At 44.4% G+C, this 24,566-nt stretch overlaps 1 protein-coding gene across 2 annotated transcripts in view; it reads right to left on the reverse strand.

Moving 5' to 3' along the window:
* LOC131592510 (Golgi phosphoprotein 3-like) overlaps positions 1-24,566 on the reverse strand; it is a 147,093-nt gene that overhangs the window by 45,496 nt on the left and 77,031 nt on the right. The window contains exons 2-3 of one of the 2 annotated variants that reach the window (XM_058864074.1): positions 18,626-18,757; positions 5,223-6,084 (exon numbers count right to left, since the gene is read on the reverse strand). In XM_058864074.1, the coding sequence (XP_058720057.1) occupies positions 5,587-6,084; positions 18,626-18,757 (630 nt within the window). In that variant the 3' untranslated portion in view covers positions 5,223-5,586. Of the gene's footprint in view, positions 1-5,222; positions 6,085-18,625; positions 18,758-24,566 lie in introns of those variants that run through there. The other variant, XM_058864073.1, reaches the window with a different exon arrangement.

A 24,566-nucleotide genomic window follows, 5' to 3' on the forward strand; every position in this document is an offset into this window, starting at 1 on the left:
GTTACCCCCCCAGACAATTGAGACAGCTGTACCACCCATTTGCAACACCCCTGACAATACAGTATGGTCCTATACTCTGACTTCTCCCCTTATTTTACATCCTCTTTTAATCATATTTTTGGCTTCTTGTATTTCAGGTATGTTCGATGACTTCCCGTGCCTCATCTAGGGGGACAGCATTGGAACTGTTATTGGTCTTACAAACCCAATACCGAATTTCAGTTTGATCTGAAAAAGTGCAAGTCACAGCTCTTCAAGCTGTGGGTAATTACTCCATGTCAAGTTACCAAATCTGGAGCAATATTGGCTGAAGAAGCTGTAGCAACAGTGTATGTATTACTGGGAGATGACACTCCTGTTTTCCTTCCTTTTCACAGGTTGGCTCATCATGCTTTGTAGGCTTGTATTACAAGCACATACCTTGGATATATTTCTGCAAGATCAATATGTAATACTCATGTGTGCTTGGTTTTTACTGTAACTAGCTTATTACTCTTTTCAAGAAGCAAAGAGCACCTGGTGTGTGCCTTTGTGCAAGGTTTAAATTGGACATCCAAGACAATTGTTGCCTTAAATTTGGAAGTAACTGCTGTACACTGAGGAACCTTACAACAGTGATTACAGATAAACTACCTCCCTCTTCAATGTGGGTACGGAGGAGCCTGCAGAGCCCGAGATCCTGGCTCTCCCCTGGAGGCAAGACACCTTTCACTCAGAGAGAGACAATGTATTGCTCCCAGGGCTCTTTGAGTTAATATGTTAAACTGTTGTGCCCCATTGGTGTTCCCCCCTGCTGTCCCACCCCGATACATGTAACTCGGGCTCCCCCCGCCCCTCTCCTTCCCTATAAATATCCCGGGTTTTTCCCTGTTCGGCGGATTAGCTGTTGCTGGCACCCTTCGCCAAAGCTCTGCCTGAATAAAGGTTTGTGCTTAGCGGAACGCTGGACCAGCTTTCTCGTCCCTGCTTCCCGTGTCGCCTGCCCGCCGCCACTGAGCTGATCTGAAATCACTCAACTGCCCGAAGCTGCTCGCACGCGCTTCGGCCCAGCCCTTTTCAGGGCTGTTTCTCCAGAGAAGTCGCGGTGCTCCGGGCTTTCCAGCGCCGCGGCACTTCAATGTCATAAATGCTGTTCTGAGTTTGAAGGCATGTGCTGCTTTAACATAATTGCTGAATCAGCTAGTATGGATGACGACATTCAACATCTTCTGAACTTAATACATAGAATAACACAATCTATCAGGGGTGCCTGGCTAGCTGAGTGGTTTAGGAGGGGCAGGACACTTAACTCAGAGCATTATGTGTTTATTCTTTTTTCTATATGCTTTATGAAGTGCCTATGCAAATTCCCTATCCCACATTTCCAGCCTCAGCAGCAGTAAGTAAAGATCTGGTTAATGACCACCTGAGGAACCTGATTGAACATAAGTCTATGGGACCTGATGTGATGAACCAGAATCCTGAGGGAATTAGCTGATGTAGTTGTCAAGCTACATGATATTCTAAAAATCATGGCAGTCAAGTGAAGTCCTAGGTGACAGGAAAAAAGGAAACATTGTGCCCATCTTAAAAAAGGATAGAAAGGAAGACCCCGGTATGGATGCTAAATGCAAGCAGTAAGCAGGGAGCACAGTGCCTGTGGAAAAGCAAGCCACATAACTTTCTCAGACTCACCTGAGAAAGCAGCCTGGGAAATCATAAGGAGGAATCAAAACAATCCTCAGAGATAGAAGACAGCCTTGCAGGTGTTGTTTGTCAGTTTCTTGTTTTCTTGCAAGAGAAGGTTGAGGGGTGGTGAACCCCACTGACCAGTGATGGTGATGTGTTAGTTCACTGACCAATAAGGGTTTTACCTTTCTGTATTTTCATGTATTGGTCTATAAAAGAAGATCTGAAGTAATAAACCTTGCTCTCCTGTTCAACTCACAAGAGAGTCTGTGTCGTACTGCCTCACTGTTCCCAATATAGTGCGACACCCTGGAAACTACTAGCCTGTCAGCCTCACCCCTGTGCCTGGGAAGATCACGGCACAGATTCTCCTAGAAGCTATGCTAAGGCATGTGGAGGACAAGGAGGTGATTCAGGACAAGCAGCACAGCTTCACCAAGGACAAGTCCTGTCTGAACAACCCAGTGGTCTTCTACAATGGAGTAACTGCATCAGTGGAAAAGGAAAGGGCTACAGATGTCCTTTATCTGGACTTCTGTAAAGCTTTTGACATGGTCTCCCACATCCTTTGCTCTAAATTGGAGAAAGAAGGATTCAATGGGTGGGCTGTTCAGTGGATAAGGAATTGGTTGGATGGTTGCATCCAGAGGGTAGTGGTCAACAGCTCAGAGATGGACATGTCTGATGGACACTGGGAGTAAGTGGTGTCCCTCAAGGGGTCTGTATTGGGACCAAGTGCTATTCAATGTCTTCATTAATGACATAGACAAAGGAATCAAGCACACCCTCAGCAAGTTTGTAGATGACACCAAGATGAGGGTGCAGTTGATATTCCTGAAGGATGGGGGCCATCCAGAGGGATGTGGACAAAAACTCAAGAAGTGGGTCTATGGGAATCTCATGAGATTTAACAAGACCAAGTGCAAGATGCTGCACCTGGCTTAGGGCAATCCCCAGTATCAATACAGGGTTGAGGATGAAGGGATCGATGGCAGCCCTGCTGAGAAGGACTTGGGGATGCCAGTGGATGAGAGGCTGGACATGAGATGTCAGTGTGCGCTGGCAGCCCAGAAAGCCAATTGTATCCTGAGCTGCACCAAAAGCAATGTTGGCAGAAGTGCAAGGGAGGAGATTCTGCCTCTCTGCTATCATGAGACCACACCTGGCATACTGCATCCAGCTACAGGGTCCCCAGTGCAGGAAGTACATAGACCTGTTGAAGTGAGACCAGAGGAGGGCCATGAAGATGATTAGAGGGATGGAGTACCTCTCCTATGAGGACAGGCTGATAATTTGGTCTGGAGAAGAGGCAGCTCTGGGGAGACCTAATTGCAGCCTTTCAATGCCTGAAAGGAACCTACAAGAGAGCTGGAGAGGGACTTTTTATAAGGGCATGTAGTGGTAGGACAAGAGGGCATGGATTAAACTGAAAGAGGGTAGGTTTAGATTAGAAATTAGGAAGAAATTCTTTCCTGTAAGGGTGGTGAGGCACTGGAACAGGCTGCCCGAAAGAGGTTGTGGATGACCCAGCCTTGGAAGTGTTCAAGGCCAAGTTGGATGGGGTCCTGAGCAACCTGGTTTATTGGAAGGTGTTCCTGCCCAATAGAAGCTTTGCAATTAAGCCATGCTAAAGATGAAGCATCTCTTGCATTGATTTTTAAGTAAACTTTATTATTTAGTTTTAACACAAAAATCCACTAATGCATTAATGACTCAGAATTGTCATCTATAAAATACTGAAGTTAATCTGCCAAAAATGTATTGGGATTTCTTTTAAGAACTGTAATTACTGGGTTTGCTTTCTGAGACTGTAAGGCAGCATAAAGTACCATTTTCTATCTTGAATAACCACTAGTGTTAGAAATTAATTTACACATATACCTCATTATTTGTTTCTAAAAGTGGTACCAGTAGATAGAGCTACAAAATTATGCAATGATTACATACTCTGAAGCCAAATGTGCAAGGATGTTGCAAATAAAATATGCCATACTGACTTTCAAATGTTTCACTAACGTTCATCATGTCCTTGTCTGCCAGTTTCTCATTCTCATGTGTCTCTCTATGGTATTCAAGCATGGATTTAATGCATCTTGATCACTTCTGAAGTTGTGTCTTAGAAACTGCAAAAAGTAATCAGCAAATATCTACTCAATGTTTTAAGTGGAAATCTTTGTAGCTAGCAATCTTTTAAGTCAGTTGTGTGACCAAGGCCATAATTAACTGGTTATAAATCTGTACTACTTCCCAAAGAATTAGTTCTACCCTTTTCTTGTCCTCACCTTATCACTTGTGCCAGCAGTCTCACTTGTGCCCTATCTGATGACAAGATCAAGAAAGTGATTCAGATAAAAATTAAACTAATCAAAGAAGTGAATTAGTTTTTAGTCAGAGTGGTTACCTGAAAGCGTTGCACAAACACTAGTAACAACCCAAGAGAGATTCCAATAATAAACCTCTTTGCAAAGAGAGGACTAGCCTTCTCAGCTGCAAGACAGGCTAATGTGGCTAAAACAAAAACCCCCTCCCTTCAGACCATAGTTTGAAGATACAGGGTTTCAAGTCAAAAATCAAAGCTTTACTTTTAATGAAATTTTACCTTTCCACAAAGTCCCAGAATGGAGCAGGGATGAGGAGGGAAAAGGGCTAGCTTGAGGGACAGAAGCTATATAAAAATACTATTGCCATTAAAACTACCTCACTGAATCACAACCTTGGATGCAACTAAACAGCTCATTCCACTCACTAAGCACAGTATTTAATTCACAGAGATCTGAGGGAAAGGGGAACAAAGCCTGAAAAGGGAGATGAGGGGGACACTTGGTAGAGTTGAGACAATTAAATCTTGCAAACACATAAATGAGACTTAAAATGTAGTATTAATACAAGACTTCATATAAGGTATAAAACAACACAAGTCATTCATGAGAAGGATTTCTAAACTGAGAGAGATGGGGAAAGGAGAAAAGGAACATCATATATATCAGTAGTTCTGGTTTTCATTTGCATGAAATTCCTTAAGCAGAAACTAGTCTTGGTTTGAATTTTATATTAATCCTTTTTCATAGAACCCTCCTGCCTGAAAAAAATAAATCCCTTGATTGCCTTTCGACAGCAGAAAAAACAAAGCATTTAATATTGTGTACCTTTTAATTCTCCTTAAACAAAGGAAAAGACAAAAATTGAAACAAACACACCAGCCCATCCCCAAAAATCACATGCTAAAACTAAAAAAAAAAGGAAAACAGTAATTTTGCTTGTATTCTTTATTGAGGATATGCACAAGTTATTTTTCCATTTTCCTAAAAAGACAGTTAAAATTTCAGTTAGCTAGACGATAATGTTTGTGTAATATGAAAATAACTGCTAAAGAACTTTATTGAATGCCTAAGGAACCAAAAGATTTGGAGGCAAAAAAAAAAAATTGTGCAAACTAATCAATGCTGAATGTGTTTAAATTAAGCTAAAAAATTTGGAGCTGTTTGTCTAAACAGAGGTTCAATTCTTCAGAAGAGGAGGAAGCTGGGAGAAGCTTGGGGAAATTAGCAAGGGAAATGTGTCATAAAAAAGAATTTATTTCTGATGCATAGACAACATTTGACCATGTTTTCAATAAACATATTTTATAAGTATCTTCTAATGATGATAAAGTAAAAATTCTTCAGTGTGACTTTGCACATTTTGTAGTAAGAAAAAAGTTCCAGTGCCAAAAGTAATAAACTAATGTACCTCAAATATCCAGCATAATTCAGTAAAGAACCTCAAAAATTTGCCCATCTTAAAGGTCAGTGAGTACAACAAAGTTAATACAATGGTCACATGCTTAAACTAGATACAGTTAGTTTTGTGTTCTCATGGGCCTGAGGAACAATGATTGCTTCCTTTCCATGTTGTCTTGGTTTGAAAGACAGGTGTCTGCTAAGGAAGGTGGGAACTTCCCTTGGAAAGGAGAATATGACCTCCCTCCCACCAAATTATTATTATAACTTCAAAATTAAGGAGTTTTAAGGCAAAGATATGGGAAAAGGAATAAGAGTTCTTTACTAGTATGTATAACAAGGCAAACAAACAACAGCAACTATGACAACAACTATGGCAGCAACAACAAACAGAACCAGAAACCCAGTAACAGCCTTCTTGGCTGCAGGCAGTTTCCTCTTTGGTGTACTTACAGTTGCAGCCGGCAGAGGCGCTGGCAGGCTCCCAGTGTGCAGGGCAGGTGCGATGATTCCCCGCGGCTGCAGGGAAGCGCTGTGGCACGAGTCCAGCAATCTTTTCTCCATGTGGACAATGGTGGACACAGCCAGCAGAAAGGGATGGAGAAGGGGCTTCTTTTATGAATGCCCAGAGACAGCTGATCCCAGTGACCCCTCTGGATAGCAAAAGGAGCTGTAGCAGGAACCTCGGAGTAGCAAGCTGGGAAGGCAGGGATGAGCAAAGTTCTGGATTGGGTAGATTAGATGTATCAGAAACAGCATCTGTAGCTGGAACCGTAGGGCATTTGGTCAGGCAGGGGGTGTGAATTACAGTGTAGCAAAGAAACCTCGGAGCAGTGGCAGAGAAAATGGCAGGGGCTGGGCAGTTGCCACTGGGTTCCTGAACAGGACCAAGTGAGAGGCTCCCTTGGAGGGGTAGGGGGCTCGGGGATCCCAGGGTTTTCCCCTGAGGCACCTAAGCAGATGGTGAAATTCCTTTTTTTTTTAGTGAGGTAGGGTGTTAATAAGGTCCCAGTTCAGTGGTTGCTCTCATGAGCAAAAACTCACCCCACGGCAGAAGAAGGACCTGACTGGGCTCCTGGGGTGGTAGCAAATTCCCTCTTAGGCAGCAGCTCCAACGGTCCTCCTCTGAAGTCAAGAGCGAGAGAGAGGTGGGAGCTGCACCCAACCCCTTTTCCCCAGACCAATTCTTGTGGTATCTCTGCCCCTCCACGAGAAACCTCCCAGATAAGAGGGCAGCCAGCTGCACCCTTCCTGAGGAAACTTTTTCTATCTCTTAAGTACTCAGTCATGTGATAAATGTATCTATGAATAAAAATTCGTGAAAGCCTAAATAAATATATCTGTATTTATAATGATATAAGAAAATATAAAGTATAGTGTGGCCCAAGGATTCCTCCCCAGACCCAGCAGCAAATACCCATTCAAGAGATAATGATTCTAGCCAGCACTCAGATAACGATTCTAGCCGGCGCCCATCAACCTAAGAGAATGAGCAGGACACGGGCCATCAGGCTGAACAAAGAAACGAGCCCGGACGAGATACTCATCACTGGACCTGAACGCCCCACCCTGCAAGCCACAGTTGGAGAAGCAATCAAACTGGACAAAGAGAGAAGCCCAGCCGAGATATTCATCGGCTCCAACCCGGACCCAACCACTCCGTCCTGATAGCCCAACCCAAGATGAAATCAAGAGACACTCAGAACCTTTCTACATGCAAAGAGACTCTGCCCAACTGTCTATTGATTCAGTTCGCTGGTTCCAGGAAATCCATTCAACCAACCATCAAGACTCTTTGTTGAACAGTGACTGCTCGGAGTTTTGGCCTCAGGGCACAAAACCCCTATAAGAACCCCGGACTGCAGCACATACAGCGTGGATTTGGGAAAATCTGTACCTTTGAGTATAGACCCCTGTCCACCCAGCGCTGCGCTGATATATTTTATTGTGGTTTTTCCCTCTGTTGTTTGTTTTATTGAAATTGCTTTATAATAAATTGTTTTTTATTTAACCTCATTTTGCCATCACATTTATAACAGATTGGTGCCGTGACTCGGATCGGAGAAAACTGCGGAAGAATCTCGCTGCCCAGGACGGGTACCCCCGCCGATTTCTGGCGGCCTGGTGAGTCGAGAACCTCCGCAGCCCATTCCGATATCCGAACCAAATTTAGGCTAAGGTAAAAACCACAATAAAAGAGAGACGGATCCGGAGCGGTGAGCTCGGGAAGGCACGGAGCCTTCGGAAAGCCGCGGCTTGGTTGCTCGTAAAAAGTCTACTGTGCACGAAGACACCCTCGCAGGAAATAGCTGTAAGTACTGTGAGGTTGAGCGGGTGATTGGGCGAATGTGTGAGACGTGATCTGATCATGAAGCGAATGCGGACTTCAAGGTCACGTTTCCATCCTCCCGCGAGGGAATTGGCCGGCCGCGAAGGAAGCGATTCGGTGTGAGAAAGTTCTCTCTCCACACACTTGTAAAAACCTGGGACAAAAGGGAGTCTCGGGGGACCGATCACAAGGAGCTAAAGGGGAAGGATACGTCCTGTCGAGCTCGGGAATTGGTAAACCCTTTCAGTCAACGGACCTAGGGAAAGGTCCAGAAGAGGATCGGAGTGCTGAATACAAGAGACCTCAGCTCAGCTAGCTGAGAGGTGAGTATTAGCAAACTTTGATCTCTCGGGTAAAAGTGGAACAGACACAACGTAGAGACGAAAAAGACTCACAGGGGAGTCGAAGGAAGGTAAGAAATTTTTTTACTAAACATGGGGCAGAAGAAGAGTAAGATACAAAGAAAGACCACCGGGAAGGGTCCCTCCAATCAGGCAGAGGGATTGCTGGACATCCCACCGGAAAGTCCCTTGGGATGGATGCTAAAATATTGGGAAAATTGTCCCCAGAGAAAGAGAAAGTCTAAGGCGAAAATGATTCAGTATTGCGCAGAGATCTGGGGAGGGCAGGAGCTGAGGAATCACCTCACTTGGCCGGTGTTAGGCACATTTGAAAGATGGACGTGTAACGAATTGCTCTCCTACGTAGAGAGCAAAGTCCCCTCGGACCCCGAGGAGAGGGAATATGCTAAACTCTGGTTAACGGCCAGGGTAGGGTTATTCCCAATAAAGCAAAAAGAAAAACGTGGGTCGAAAACCGAACCCTGGGAACCTCTCGACCATTTACCACCCCCATACCATGGACTGGCAGAGCCCCCTTCCGTAGACCAAGTGGTGCCTTCGGCACCTTCAGGCTCCCAGGAACAATCCGCTGAGATGTATGTATCCAGAGCGGAAGAATCGGTGTCGGCAGCCGTGCCGGCAGCACTCCCCTTGCCCCCGCCTGCGGACACCATACCCACCGCAACCTCTTCAGAGGTTCGTCCTGCGCAAAGCTGGAGAACACTCTATCCACAATTACTAGTCCGACCGCCACAGCCGGGACCCTCCCATATAACAGAAGGGGTCCCTCCCGTTAACCGGGTGGCGGCAGAGTTCCCACAATTAACAAAAGGAAAAACTCTCACAAACCACAGTTCCCCTCCCGCAAGTAGAACCCGTTTGAAAGCAAAAATGGTGGGTGAGGAGTGGGGAGAGAGTGAGAACGAGCACCGGTTACTCCCTCTCAGGGAAGTACCGACAGCTCCGGGAGTGATTGGATTTGTGAATGTTCCCCTTAACTCCGGGGATGTACGGGCATTTAAGAAAGAGATGGGGCGATTGCTGGACGATCCTTTCGGTGTGGCTGAAAGGTTGGACGACTTTTTAGGGAGTAGTATTTATACATTTGATGATCTTACGGCAATCCTGAGATCATTGTTTAATCAAGAGGAGAGAGAGATGATTAAACAAGCTGGTATCAGAGACTGGGACCGACGCAATCCACAGGGGACACCAGGTAACCAGAAGTGGCCTAGCGTGAGCCCGAGCTGGAATGCCCAGACGGAGGAGGGCAGGCGGAGCATGATAGATTTGAGGAACATGATTATTCAGGGAATAAGAGAGGCGGTTCCCCGGGGTCAGAATATTAGTAAAGTTTTCGGGGAGTGTCAAGGGAAGGAGGAATCGCCCACCGAATGGATAGAGAGATTGCGGCGAAGTTTTCAGATTTACTCTGGGACTGACCCAAACTCCCCCGTGGGGGAGGTTCTGCTAAAAACACAATTTGTTGCCAAATCCTGGGAGGACATCAGGAGAAAATTGGAAAAGATCGATGGGTGGCAGGATAAAAGCCTCCAGGAACTTCTAAGGGAAGCTCAGAAAATATACATGAGGAGAGAGGATGAGAAACAAAGACTGCAAGCTAAGGTTTTGGTAGCGGCGGTCAAGGAAGTCCAAAAGCAAGAGCAAACACAAGGTAAGTTTAAAACACTGCCTAGAAAACAGAGAGACCCTCACAGGGCAGCCCCGACCCCGCGGAGAGAGCTCCCCGAATGTTACTACTGTAAGAAGGTAGGACACATTCAGCGGGACTGTAGGCAAAGAATAAAAGATGAAAAAATTTTTCAAGAAGATTAGGAGTGTCGGGGGCTCTTTAATTTGGGGACAAGAACATCCAAGGAGCCCTTGATAAAATTAAAAGTGGGTCCCCAGCGACAGGAGGTAAGCTTTCTAGTGGACACTGGAGCAGAGAGAAGTACTCTGCAGAAATTGTCAGAGGGATGTGTGGCAAGCAGGGAAAAAGTTTTTGTAATTGGTGCCAAGGGAGATCCTTTCAAAGTATCTGTAAAAAAAGATGTAGAAATAGAATCGGAAAATAAAATTTGCTTAGGGAATTTGTTGCTTGTAGAAGAAGCAGATTATAATTTGTTGGGAAGAGACATGATTGTTGCTTTAGGAATTAATATCGTTGTTAAAAACTCTGAATTAGTAGTGAAAATATTCAAACTGACTCCCAAGGACGAAGAAGAAATTAACCCTAAAGTGTGGCACTCAAAAGGGGAAGTAGGGAAATTGGACATCAAACCCATTAAAATAGAAATCGAGGACCCTAAAGACCCTATAAGGGTCAAACAATACCCCATCCCGATGGAAGGGAGGAGGGGATTGAAACAAGTAATTGACGACCTCCTAAAAGGGGGTACTCTGGAACCCTGCATGTCTCAGCATAACACCCCCATCCTGGCTGTAAAAAAGGCGGATGGCAGTTTCTGATTAGTTCAAGACCTCAGAGCTGTAAATGCTAGAACCCGAACCAGGTTCCCAGTAGTGGCCAATCCTTACACATTACTAAACAGGCTCTCACCTGAGGATGTGTAGTATAGTGTAATCGATTTGAAAGATGCTTTTTGGACTTGCCCTCTGGATGAAAAGAGTAGAAATTATTTCGCCTTCCAGTGGGAGGACCCAAGCACAAACCGGAAACAACAACTGAGGTGGACAGTCCTCCCTCAGGGGTTTGTGGAGTCCCCGAACCTTTTTGGGCAGGCTTTGGAACAACTGCTAACGCAATTTGTTCCTGAGGGCGAGACAAAGCTCCTGCAATATGTTGATGACCTATTGATAGCTGGAACGACTGAAGAGAAAGTGAGGAGAAGCACGATTGCCTTGTTGAATTTTTTGGGACAAAAGGGGTTGAAAGTATCGAAATCCAAACTGCAATTCACAGAGCCCGAAATAAAATATCTTGGTCATTGGATATCTCAGGGAAAAAAGAAATTAGACCCTGAAAGGGTGGCAGGGATTCTTGCACTCCCTGCACCAAAAACAAAAAGACAAATTAGACAATTTTTAGGGCTCTTGGGATATTGCAGACAATGGATTGAAAGTTTCAGTGAAAGAGTGAAATTTTTGTATGAAAGATTCAACCACTGACAGGTTGAAGTGGACTGAACAAGATGAATTTAATTTTCAGAAGTTAAAGAATGCCCTTATAACTGCCCCCGTACTAACTTTACCAGATACCAATAAATAATTTCAGTTATTCGTAGATGTGAATGGACAAGCAGCACAAGGAGTTCTGACCCAGGAATGGGCAGAAAAGAAGAAGCCCATAGGGTTTCTCTCGAAAATTTTAGATCCGGTTAGTCGGGGCTGGCCTACTTGTTTGCAAGCAATTGTGGCAGTGGCTTTGTTGGTAGGGGAAGCTAAAAAGGTAACTTTTGGAGCTCCCTTGATAGTCTACACCCCACATGATGTAAGAAACATCTTACAACGAAAAGCGGAAAAGTGGTTGACTGATTCGAGGCTTCTGAAATATGAAGCCATCTTAATCAGCTCGCCTGGTTTAGAATTAAGAACCACTACTGCGCAGAATCCTGCGCAGTTCCTGTTTGGGGAACCAACAGAAAAACTGTTACACGACTGCATTGAAACTGTGGAATTGCAAACTAAAGTTAGACCAGATTTAGAAGATCAAGAGTTAGAAGGGGGAGAGAAGTGGTTTATAGATGGATCCTCGAAAGTTGTTGAGAGAAAAAGAAAGTCAGGATATGCTATAGTGAATGACATATCAGGAGACATTGTGGAATCAGGCTCCCTGAAAGCAAGCTGGTCTGCACAAGCTTGCGAGCTCTATGCTCTCCTGAGAGCCCTCCAGGGATTGAAAGGAAAGAGGGGGACCATCTATACAGACTCGCGGTATGCTTTTAGAGTAGTACATACTTTTAGGAAAATTTGGGAAGAAAGAGGTCTGATAAATATGAAAGGAAAAGGGTTAATCCACGGGGAGATCATTCGACAAATTCTAAAGGCTGTCAGAGAACCGAAGGAAATATCGGTTGTCCATGTAAAAGGACACCAGACAGGATGGCAGTTCCACACCCGAGGTAACAACCTGGCAGACAAAGAGGCAAAACGAGCGGCTTTGTTAACCGTAAGTATTCCCGAAATAACCCCAGAGGAATCACCAGAAATCCCGCTCCCTTCGGAAAGAGAGATAGAAGAATTCAGAAAGGTAGGAGGAACCTTTGAAAAGGGAAAATGGTGGTTGCCTGATGGGAGAGAATTAATTCCAAAAGGGATGGCAAGGGAGATACTACGAAGATTACACAAACAGACTCATTGGGGAACTCGGGCATTAGCTGAACAGTTTCTAAAATTTTTCAGGTGCAAAGGGATCTTTGAACTCGCCAAACAGGAGGTACAAGGGTGTGTGATATGCCAAAAAGTAAACCGATCAAAATTTAAGCAAACGGCTTGGGGAGGTCGCCCTCTCTCATACAGGCCATTTGAAAGAATTCAGGTGGATTTCATCGAACTACCAAAAATCGGTAGATACAAATTTTTATTAGTGATAGTGGATAAATTGACACATTGGGTAGAAGCTTTTCCCAGAGCAAGGGCAACAGCCCAAACGGTGTCAAAAATTTTATTAGAGGAAATCATTCCTATATATAGGATAGTAGATTACATTGATTCTGATCAAGGAACACATTTCACGTCAAAAATTATTAAACAAATTTCAGAGGCTCTAGGTATCAGATGGCAATATCACACCCCTTGGCATCCTCAGAGTTCAGGACAGGTAGAAAGAATGAATCAAACGTTGAAATCCCAACTGTCAAAACTCATAATTGAAACAAAGATGTCCTGGATTAAGTGTCTTCCCCTTGCTTTACTAAATATAAGAACCATGCCACACTCTGAGACAGGTCTGTCTCCCTTTGAAATGTTATATGAAATGCTGTACAAACATGGAATGCCGGTGGCACACCCTCAGGTGGAGGATGTGCAGATACAACCATATCTCATTTCTATAAACAAAAATTTGCAGGATCTGCGGAAAAGAGGACTAATTCCCCAAAGCACAACACTAGGATTTGCAATACACCAGATACAGCCTGGGGATAAAGTCCTGATCAAAGCTTGGAAGGAGCTCCCCCTCAACCCCCACTGGGAGGGACCATTTCTCGTTCTCCTGACCACGGACACAGCTGTCCGGACTGCAGAAAGAAGCTGAACACACTCATCCCGTGTGAAAAAAGTAAAGGATTACGACGCCTCCAAGTGGAAAGTCACCACACCTCCGGGAGAATTGAAAATTAAACTCCGGTGTCATCACAAATGACAAGTGACGACCAGATAAGTTGTATTAACCCTGAATGTGATTGCTTTCCATTTATTCATTTCAAGTGCGCTTATTGTAAACAAATTTGGGTAACCCACTGTTGGGGAGGGTACAAACCTAAAGGATTGTGTACTAAGTGTCTGGAAAAAGAACAGGAGGAAACTAGCCATTTCTTATCACTTGCCACCCGGGCAGAATTTTTGGAACTAGACTCTCCTGAGTGGTTCCTGCTTTTTCAAAAGGGATTAGGAGGTAAACTAGATTCCAAGGCAGAGGCTTTGGAAATCGAGTGCCGGAAGACAGTCAAAGTTCCGTGTAGGACAGACACAATCAGGTCGTCTTGGTGGGCTACTTTCAAAAGAAGGTATGCCATTAAGACTTCAAGGGCCCCTGAAGATTATCCCTGCTGCCGAGAAGATGGCAATCCCCGCCATATATTTTTATACGGGCGAAGGGCAAGGCAGAGGGATACAACGGTGGGGAATCCTGATAGTCCTGAACCTAGCCGTGTGCTTGGCCGAGGAAATGAGTCCCGAGGTACCTCCGGGGGAGCGTTCCCTGGGGAAGTGTGAGCAGTGTCGGACTGCCACAGAAACCGAACGAATGATTGACTGTCCTCCAGAACGACAGAAAGAGTTTTGCATGTCTAACTGCACTCAGTATAATCTCTGTAATTTAAAGGGGGAGGTTTGGTGTTTTCGCTCAGGAGCAAGTTTTAAAGACGGGCAGTTTCAGATTCCTATGAGACAAAAGACCAGAGCTGCCCACTTCTGGTATAGAAGAGGTGGGAGTGATTCCTCCGGTTTCTATCTGTAGCCAATGTAACAAAACTGTCTGGATCGGAGGAAAGAGACAATCCACCTTTGTAGCATATTACAGAATCAATCCTTTGTGTTACAATAAAGCAAACTTGAAAACATGTACTATAGGAGGGAAATTATATTGGGAAGGTAAAAATTTAAAACACGGAGAAAAAGCCTCCTTTAGTAATGAACCAATAATTCTGGACTTGTTAAAAAGTGATGATGACCGGGTATGTTTACAGTTTGATCAGGTATTCTGCTTCTCCAAAGATGAGGAAGGGTTGGACCCTGAAAGTAAAATAAAACAACTAACCCTGGAATTAAAGAGGCGAGAAGTAGAAATTCGAAGAAAGAGGCTAGAACAAGAGAGACTTAACTCTCTTAGTGAACATTATGAACAATTAGAGAAACAATACAGCAACTGGGGATTACCAAACCCCAACCAGAATCTATTCATAGACCTAATGCAAGAAATAGCCACAGAATTAGGTCTGTCTAATTGTTGGATATGTGGTGGTTTAAAATCGGCCGAAAGGTGGCCATGGAAGAGAGAAGGACTCACCCCAGAGCAACTCTTAAAATAGAAGGGCTTAAAGATGTTAAAAACAATGAGAAGACCCAAGGGGTGGGTGATAGATCAAAGAATAATCGGTACTATCTGCATTAGCAGAGAAGGGAGAGAATTCACTGATTTAGTGGGTTATACCCTGTGTATAAACACACTCACAGTGAATTCTGACAGTAAAACAAAGACTTGGCAACCCGAACCACCCGCGGGCTATTGGAGTCTCACCCGAGGCAATCACTGCGAATGGATGGAAATAATTGAACTATGTTGGTACAAAAACTCCGGGGCAAATCCCTTCCATGCACTAGAAGGCCTAAAAGAATATTGGGATGATCCGGCAAAAATGAACAAGGGCTGGGAGGCTCCCGACGGCATTTATTGGATATGTGGCAAAAAGGCATATAGTGAGCTACCTAGAAAATGGAAGGGATCCTGCACACTTGGAATAATTCGGCCCTTTTTCTTTACTCTACCCAGAACAAAGAGTAAATCATTGGGGGCCCCCCTCTTTGAAACATTAAATAGACAAAAGAAGGAATTAAAACGGGAACTACCAATGGCAAGAGGCAGCCAGAAATGGAAAGAGAAAGAATGGCCTGCCGAAAGGATCATTCAATATTATGGGCCCGCTACTTGGGCAAATGATGGCAGTTGGGGTTACAGAACCCCCATTTATCTCCTCAACAGGCTTATCAGGTTACAAGCGGTAGTGGAAGTAGTTTCCAACCACACCTCAGAAGCCCTAGAACTCCTAGCGAAACAGCACTCACAAATGAGAGCTTTCGTATACCAAAACAGATTAGCTCTCGATTATTTGCTAGCCGAGGAGGGAGGAGTGTGTGGTAGATACAACGAGTCCAAGTGCTGCATGGAAATAGACTATTATGGAAAAACGATAAAAGGACTGGCTGCTGAAATAAAGAAAGTAGCACATGTGCCAGTTCAAAAGTGGAATTCAATTCTACAAGCCTCCTGGTGGGACCAAATATTTGAGCAGGGGGCTTGGTGGAGAAAGTTAGTATTCTTCGTAGCCTGTTCAATTGCCGGAATCATTTTCCTCCCCTGTTTAATTCCTTGCTTCATCAGATTAATTCACTCTGTTGTGCAAGGAATGCAGATTGCCACCCTTCCAATTGATCCAGAGAAAGCACAAGGGAAACCTACTTCTCTCTCTAAGCTGATGAAATTAGAGGAGAAAAAGGAGAACAAGAACGCAATTAAAGCCTTAAAGAATTTTGAAAATAAACATAACCTGTCTCAGGAATATTGTGGGAATTCGCTATCGGACTGGGAAGAAGATGAATGTGGTTAAAATTTCACAGTTCTTCCTCAGTAGGATTGAATGAAATAACACAAATTTTTAATGTGATAATTAGGCGGGGGACTGTGATAAATGTATCTATGAATAAAAATTCGTGAAAGCCTAAATAAATATATCTGTATTTATAATGATATAAGAAAATATAAAGTATAGTGTGGCCCAAAGATTCCTTCCCAGACCCAGCAGCAAATACCCATTCAAGAGATAATGATTCTAGCCAGCACTCAGATAACGATTCTAGCCGGCGCCCATCAACCTAAGAGAATGAGCAGGACACGGGCCATCAGGCTGGACAAAAAAACGAGCCCGGACGAGATACTCATCACTGGACCTGAATGCCCCACCCTGCAAGCCACAGTTGGAGAAGCAATCAAACTGGACAAAGAGAGAAGCCCAGCCGAGATATTCATCGGCTCCAACCCGGACCCAACCACTCCGTCCTGATAGCCCAACCCAAGATGAAATCAAGAGACACTCAGAACCTTTCTACATGCAAAGAGACTCTGCCCAACTGTCTATTGATTCAGTTCGCTGGTTCCAGGAAATCCATTCAACCAACCATCAAGACTCTTTGTTGAACAGTGACTGCTCGGAGTTTTGGCCTCAGGGCACAAAACCCCTATAAGAACCCCGGACTGCAGCACATACAGCGTGGATTTGGGAAAATCTGTACCTTTGAGTATAGACCCCTGTCCACCCAGCGCTGCGCTGATATATTTTATTGTGGTTTTTCCCTCTGTTGTTTGTTTTATTGAAATTGCTTTATAATAAATTGTTTTTTATTTAACCTCATTTTGCCATCACATTTATAACAGTCATTATTGTTTCTTAGCAACAAAAAATGGGAGAAAATCCTCAAAAATAAAGAAACAAAAGGAGAACTCTTAAACCCCAACACATGCACTGCAAGCACTAATTGCAACACTGTGTACACCAGTATTAAGCTGGTTACTTGCATGATACACCTAAGTCTCTCAGCCATCTTTCTCAGCCCCAACCAACATCTCATGAATATTGTAAAATCCAGTTCCTTCAGCAGATTACAACTAGTGCTACTGGCTTCTCAGCAGCAAATGCTGCCACCACACCCTGGCCAGAGCCACTGCCAACTGTGTGCAGCGTGAACACATCAAGAGAACAAACAGGAACAGAGAACAAATGTAGGAGATTTTACAAGGTACTTCAGCTCACCATTAAAACTTTTTAGGTAATAACTCTGCACCTATCTTAGGTCACTACTCAGAACCCCTATCCACATTGTCTTGGTTTGAAAGACAGGTGTCTCCCAAGGAAGGTAGGAACCTCCCTTGGAATGTAAAATAAGACCCCTTTTTTCCAAATTATTATAACTTTGAAATTAAGGGGCTTTCAGGAAAAGATATGGGAAAAGGAATAACAGTTCTTTGCTAGTATGTATATGTATAACAAGGCAAACAAACAACAACAATGGCAGCAACAATAAAAAACAGAAACCCAACCAATAGCCTTCTCTCAGCTGTCAAGCACTTTCCCTTTTGGTGCAGTTGTGGTCACAGCCGACAGGGGTGCTGTTGGCTCCCGGCTGGGCAGGGCAGGTGCAATAATTCTTCTGCAGCTACAGAGGGCGCTGTGGTGCAAGCTCAGTTGCTTCTTCATGTGGGTAATGGCGGGTGCAGCCAGTGAAAGATACTAAAAAGGGGCTTCCTTTACAACCTCACAGGGGCAGCCGGTCCCAATGCCCCTCCAGACAGCAAAATGAGCTGTAGCAGGAACTTCGGAAGCAGTAAGCTGGAACGGCAGAGGCGAGCATATCCCAGAGTGGCAAACAAAATATAACAAAAACTCCTCAGCTGTAGCAGGAGCGGCAGGGTGTCCCAACAGTCAGGGGGTGAGGAGTTACAGTGTAGTGAAAAGCCCATAGCAGTGTCAGAGAAACGGAGGGGCTGGGGGCAGGAGCAGCCCAGCTCCTGAACACGGTCAGGAGGGGCTCCCTTGGAGGGAGGAGGAGTCCCGGGTTTTCCCTTGAAGCACCTGAGTAGATGGTGAGGGTCCTTTCCAGTGAGGTAGGGTGTTAATAAGGTCCCAGTCCAACGGCCGCTGCTATGAACAGAGCTTCACGCACGGTAGAAGACAGCAGAAGACGGAACCCCGCAGTGGTGGCGAATTCTTCCCACAGCGACCTCAGCCTGTCTCCCCTTCAATCCCGAGAGCGAGAGCAAGAGAGCGAGAGAGAAGGCGAGCCCAGCCCCTCACCCCCCAGCCAAAATCTCGTGGCAACTCTTCTCTTCCCAAGACAAAGCCCCCCACCTAAGATAGTGCCTCCAGCTGCACTCCTGCCCCTCCCCCTTGGCTACATCTTTTGTCTCTCTTAAGTACCGGTCATTATTGTATCTTAGCAACAAATGGGACAAAATTCCAAGACAGAAAGAAAAAGAAGGAAAAAATCCTATCCTCCAACACCCATATAAAGAAAAAAAAAAAGTATATTTGTTACAATCACTCTTAATTTATAGCTACTGTATTGCCTGAAGCATGAAACAAAAGTAAATGTGACCATTTTCCTCCACTTACCTTTCTTGTCAATAGACTTTTACGTCTCATTCCACAAGCCTCTAACTGAAGACGCCCTCGCAATGCCAATTCAATTAACATACAGCCACGCAATCCAGAAGAGATGCAATCATTCCAAAACGATGTGTAACCCTGTGAAGAATGAAAGGCAGTAAGATATTTCCATTTTCACCTGAAAACAAATAGAAAAAGAGGCTTACTGCATTCTCTAAATAGATCTCTGGCCCTCATACACTAGCATCACTAGTCAACTACCATTTGTTATAGATACATATTATAATATTGGCTTTTTGCAAAATATTGAAATGGATATTATATATATAATGTTAAAGTAATTTTTTTAGAGTTTTTTATTTCTATTAACTAAACTTAAGCATAGTAGTGAAATAGCTGAGTTATTCTTGAACAGCCTGATTGGTTGGGATAACATCCAACGGACATATGATGAAGACCCCTGCTACTGATATGCTAACTATCAGTACCTACTATCTGAAGAAAGTATGGACCAAACCGCAAACTGGAGGTGATAATAGGAACGGACTAAAACCACAGCCAGGAAATGTGCATGCTCTAAAAAGACCATCCTGAGGAGGAGCCATGCTAAACAGTTCTTAGAACATGTAAACTAGTTTGGAGAAAAGTTTAAATATGTATAATTGTTTATGAAGATGCAACAGGCTGATGCAATAGAAAATATATATAAAGGGTGTCTCTGAAATAGCAGGTGCGCTCTTGGCAGAACGCCAAGCACCTGGCGATTAAACTTTGCTTTATTTTTGTCTCCTATTGTCTTTTATTAAACTTTTAAATTTTACCAGGAAAGTGAAGCTCGTTTTTCACACATTCCTGTACAGAAACATGAAAGAGAAAACAGACTCATCCCCTATTAGTTTTGTTATAAATGCAAAGGCAATTTTGGGATAAAATCAAAGAGAAATTTATTAATAAACAATAATAAGTAAAAACAGCGATAAAAACCCACAATAAAAAGATCAGCGCAGCGCTGGGTGGACAGGGGTCTACACCAGAGGTATAGGTTTCCCAAATCCACGTCTGAGCATCCTCAGGATTGGGGTTTTATAGGATTTTTAAGTCCTCAGGCCAAAATTCCAGGCAGGTTCCATTCACTAAGTGTCCTTGATTGTCCAGTGAATGGATTTCCTGACATAGAATGATGACATTATCTCGTGTCCGGCCAGAATCTCCTCATATGTAAAGGAGACTCTGTGTGTGTTGCAATGTTAGGTTTTTCATGACAGGGTGGTGGAATCCGGGCTGGTGCCGATGGGTATCTCGGCCGGGTTTTCTCCTTTGTCTCCCCTGATTGCTTTTTCAACACAGAAATGTTTAAGTCTGGCGAAGTCTTTCTTTTGGAACTTGTTTTTTTCCACTGATCGGTTTCTCTACCCACTGGAATCCGCAGGGCGTTGCTTGGGTCCGGAGGTAGATAATTTCCCGAGCTAGTTTCATTGTTTTCCTGATGGTCCGTGTCCTGTCTGTTTGTTTGGGTTGATGGGCCGGTTTGGGTTAGTTATCTTGGGCGTTGCTGGCAATCAGCAACTCCTTGGAGAAAAGCCTCATCCTACTTTGAGGAGAGGCTTTTCTATGCTTTATATTTTGTTTTGTTCCTACAAAACATATCTTTCTTATATACACTCCGAATTTTTAATACAACAATAATTTATTACAGTTTTGACACTTGGTCTCTGCTCTTTAAAAAAAGGGAAACTTCAGGAAAGAGATGCAAAACAAACCAGCAAGATATCGAGAACTGGTGAAACACAAACCTTAAAAGTTTTGGATTTTGGAACAGTCGGGGTTTTAATTGAGACCTGGCATTACTGGAATATCTAACTAAAACAAACAGAAAGACCACGCTAAAATCAAGGGCAAATGGGGAGGCCTTATCAAGGCTAGAAGATGTAGATGCTGACTCAGTTGGGCTTAAGAAAGAAAATAGAAAACCTGATAAAGACAATAGTAAATCAAAAAGCTCACTAAAACAAGAAACTAAGACCCCAGACAGATGCCCCTCTGGCCCATTTGTCATCTTGCCCTGAAAGGTAGGAAGGTCAAAATGAAGAAGAGATGCATTCCTTTCTCCCTTTCAGGACCCCTACTCATAAAAAGACCACTGACTTATTTCAAAGAACAAACCATGCATGCTTAATTGCCTTTTTTCTCATTAGTATGAGATGCGGAGAGTGGGTGGTAACTGGGTTATGAATATGTATTTGTATTCAATACTTTTGTAAATAAAAGCCTGTAATCACCTGTATTTGGGGCTGTGTGCATATTAGGGATGACCCAGCACTGGCCCAGTGCTGATTAAACATACCCTTTCTAGTTAAAACAATTAGAGAGTCTTTGTCTGGCATTGTTGGATATTGATACTAGATCATATCCATATTTTTTGTAAATAATTTTGGCCACCGTGGCAGGACTCTGCTCTCTTTAGCTGAGGGGCCAGCGGGGGTCCGGGACCCCTCGGGCGCCCACCTGGAATTTTCTGGGAGAGGGGGCTCCTGTGTCCTCACTGACACCCCAGAGAAAGACCAGGAACTGCCAGGACTACGGACAAAAGGTATGTTTAAATTGAAACAGGTACCTCTGAAATGGTGTAAGGTGTGCGCAGGGTTAAAAGGCGGTTGATAAGTCGTAAGAGACGTCTTATGCGCAGCAGATGCCTGGGTGTTTGTTTTGTTTCCAAAAATCAGTTTTGGGGATCTGTGTCCTAAATTGAGAGCGACAAGAGCAGCACCAGCTGCCAGTGGTCCGTGTTTTAAGTGGTGCCAGTAGCAGCACCGAGAGTTTACAGTTTGTATTTTGAGGAGGGGTGGTGGTGACCACAGGATCGCCAGTTGTGTTTTGGGAGCAGTGGTAGCTCCCGTTTTGTTTGGTTTGTGGCCGAGAGGCGGCTCGGTGTGTCGCAGTTTGGGGTATCAGCCACAGGTTTTGGGACGAGAGAGGTCCCGTTGAGAGTTGTAAAAGAAGTTGATCTCTAAGTAACAGAAATTTATGCTCTAAGTGGGGAGCAGCAGAGGAGGCAGAAAGCAGTGGCAGCTGCCGGTGGTTTGTGTAATAGACAGAAACTCTTTTGTTCGCCTAAATATATAGATATGATATGATGCTTTGCAAAATTGTGCTTTGTGTGTAAAATCGGGAGGAAGTTGAAGGCCGCTAAATCGCTGAGGCTCGCATAATAATTAACAGCCTAGCAGAGATTCCTGGAATGCCAGGACAAGATAAGCCTTAAAGGGAAAACAGTGAGAAAAGGTCAGCAGAGTAAGATTGAGGAAGACTTAGAGCCTTCATCCCACGACCACCAGAGAGCAGAAAACGACCCCTTAGTAACTAGAGACACATGCGCAGAGACGCCGGAGAAAGGACACGTAACCCGGAAGCCGAGGTACTTAAAAGGAGAAACACGGAAGCAGGAAGCGCAGCAGTTTCGCAGAGAAGAAATTTTTTTCTTCTCCCCTGTCGCATGGCGCCGACTTTTGCTTATTGCTGGCTTGCTGTAATTAATAAAACCTTTCCTTATATCTCTCTCTCGAGTGCATTCATAACAGTTTGTGTAAACGAACCGAGAAAGGCTCAGCAGGGTGATCGGTGTCCTGAGCTGAGAAGGCTTGGGCAGCCGTCAGCAGCCTGTCCATGTGTCGAGCCCAGAGGGGCTCGAGCAGCGGGGCTAACAGCCACGGGTTTGTTTGTGTTTTGGCTGCGCGGGGGCAGCAGCTGCGAGCTTTGTTCACGGTTTAGGCTGCATCCCGAGTCACAGAGGATCAGTGGCCTCCTCAGCGGCGGCTGTTTGTGTGTGCTCAGGCTGTGAGTGTGTGTGGGTGGACAGATTTTTGTTTCGGTGTGCTCAGGCTGTGGGGAATAGTGACGTTTTGTGTGTATTTTGGATTGCGAGCTTTTAAAGTGTGTTGGTGATTGACCGAGTGTATGTTTGTGTTGTGAGAAGTGTGCTTTTGGTGAAAAAGGAGGTCGCCCCTTCCCGCATGGAAGGAGCAGGCGGCTCCGAAAGATGTGTCCGGCACAGGCGGAGGGATCCGACCCGTGACTTTGGGAAGCGCCGCAAATATAGTTCACACAGTACTCCACGCAGTTTGAGCCCGGTAGCAATTTGCGATTAGTTATTGCCTGTGTGTGTCCTGAAAGGCGAGCAAAAGTGTGTGTTTGAGACGTGCTATCAGCACGGGGCGAATGGGGAGTCCCTATCTATGGTTCCACTCCAGGAGACCGCGAGTGGCTAGAGAAGGACAAAGCGATTGGGGTGTATGCTTGGTTGTGTGAAACCCTTAATCCTTAATAAAACCCCCCCCCCGTCTCTCAGTGGTTTGATGTGGTGCGGTAAGCCTTTTTGAGGAAACGCTGCCATCTAGTGACAAAGTTAAGCTTACATTCCCAGGAATCAGAGGCACTGGAGACCTGGGGTGAAAGAATTTTCCTGTTTAAGAAAAGAGTGTAGTTATAGCCCCTGGATTGTGTTTTGCTGTGTAGTTTGTCAGGAACCTTGGGTCCGACAGGTATTAAGTCGGAGGACCCCCAAGAGAGGACTCTGTTTTCTTTGTGATTCAAAAGAAAATAAAGACACCCAGACAGCGATAAAAATCTTGTTAATAACTGGTAAAGTAACCCATGGCAGTGGTGAGATATTTGAATTATTAGAGAACGGAGTTTCAGGGATCTTACAAAAACCAATTGAAATCCTTAAGGTTGAGTGTGCCCAATACAATCAGGTACCAGAATATTACCAAGTGAAATTCCAAAATTGGGACAAAGTAAAGAAACATTGGGAGAAAAAGAACTTCTAGCATGGGGGCAAGTGAAAGCAAAGAGATTCCTAAAAGTAGCCCTTTAGGATGCATTTTAACACATTGGAAAGAGTTTGTGGGCTATGGTGGTACAGAAACCAAGAGGGAGCTTGTTAAGTTTTGTTCACAATGGTGGCCACTTTATAAGCTTGACGGAGGTGAGAAGTGGCCAGCCAATGGCATGCTGGACTATGAAACATTACTGCAGTTAATATTCTTCCTCAGGCGTGAACAGAAGTGGTTAGAAGTGACTTATGCTGATATGTTCTTTACCCTTCGGAGCCACCCAGAATGGCAAAGAGATTGTGGGATTAGATGACCATCTGACCCCTTGGTATTTATTCTTGAGAAAGAAAATAAAGCTAACAGGGGAAAGCCTAAACTGTGTTGTAGTACATGCTCAATAAACCAGAGATGCACACACCCTGATAAAGTATGCCAAACAGAGGTCTTAGAACGAGAAACAGCAAACTTACTTAAACCACCCCCTAGAAGACAAGAAAGAGGGAGGGTGCAAGAGGAAACAAGCTCAGAACCACCATCCACTCTGACCTCCCCCACTACTTCTGGGACCTCATGCCCCTTTGAGAAGACAGCAATTAAAGTAGGAGCTTCCCCACCAACTCCTGCACTAGGAGAGCCTTCATACCCACCACTACCTAGCAGTGACAGTGAGTGGGATGAACCTGAATCTTCCTCATTAAGTCCCAAGCCTCTCTTACCAAGTCCCGTAGCATCAAGGACCCAAAAACAAACCAGAGAGGTCATACAAGCACCTCTTAAGGGGAGCAGTAACCTCTGAGGGGACAACCAGGCTAGTTAAAGTCCCCTTTTCTACAATGGATTTGGAGACCTAAGAAAATATTGCTAAAAATTACTGGAGTGATCCAGTAGGTATTGCTAAGAAATTGAGGTTTATGGTTAAGCAACATTTGCCAGATTGGGCAGACATGCAGCTGTTTGCTCGATGCCCTGACAGAAATGGAAAAACAACTGGTATTAAAAGTAGTTAAAGACCTAGCTGAGGATGACTGTAGAATAACACACAAAGATGTTAGAGAGGTATTTCGCCTTCAAGATCCCAGTTGGAATCCAAATGAACCGGAGGAATTGGGGCGGCT

This window comes from Poecile atricapillus, chromosome W, assembly GCF_030490865.1.
Source record: "Poecile atricapillus isolate bPoeAtr1 chromosome W, bPoeAtr1.hap1, whole genome shotgun sequence".
Taxonomy (NCBI): Eukaryota; Metazoa; Chordata; class Aves; order Passeriformes; family Paridae; genus Poecile; species Poecile atricapillus.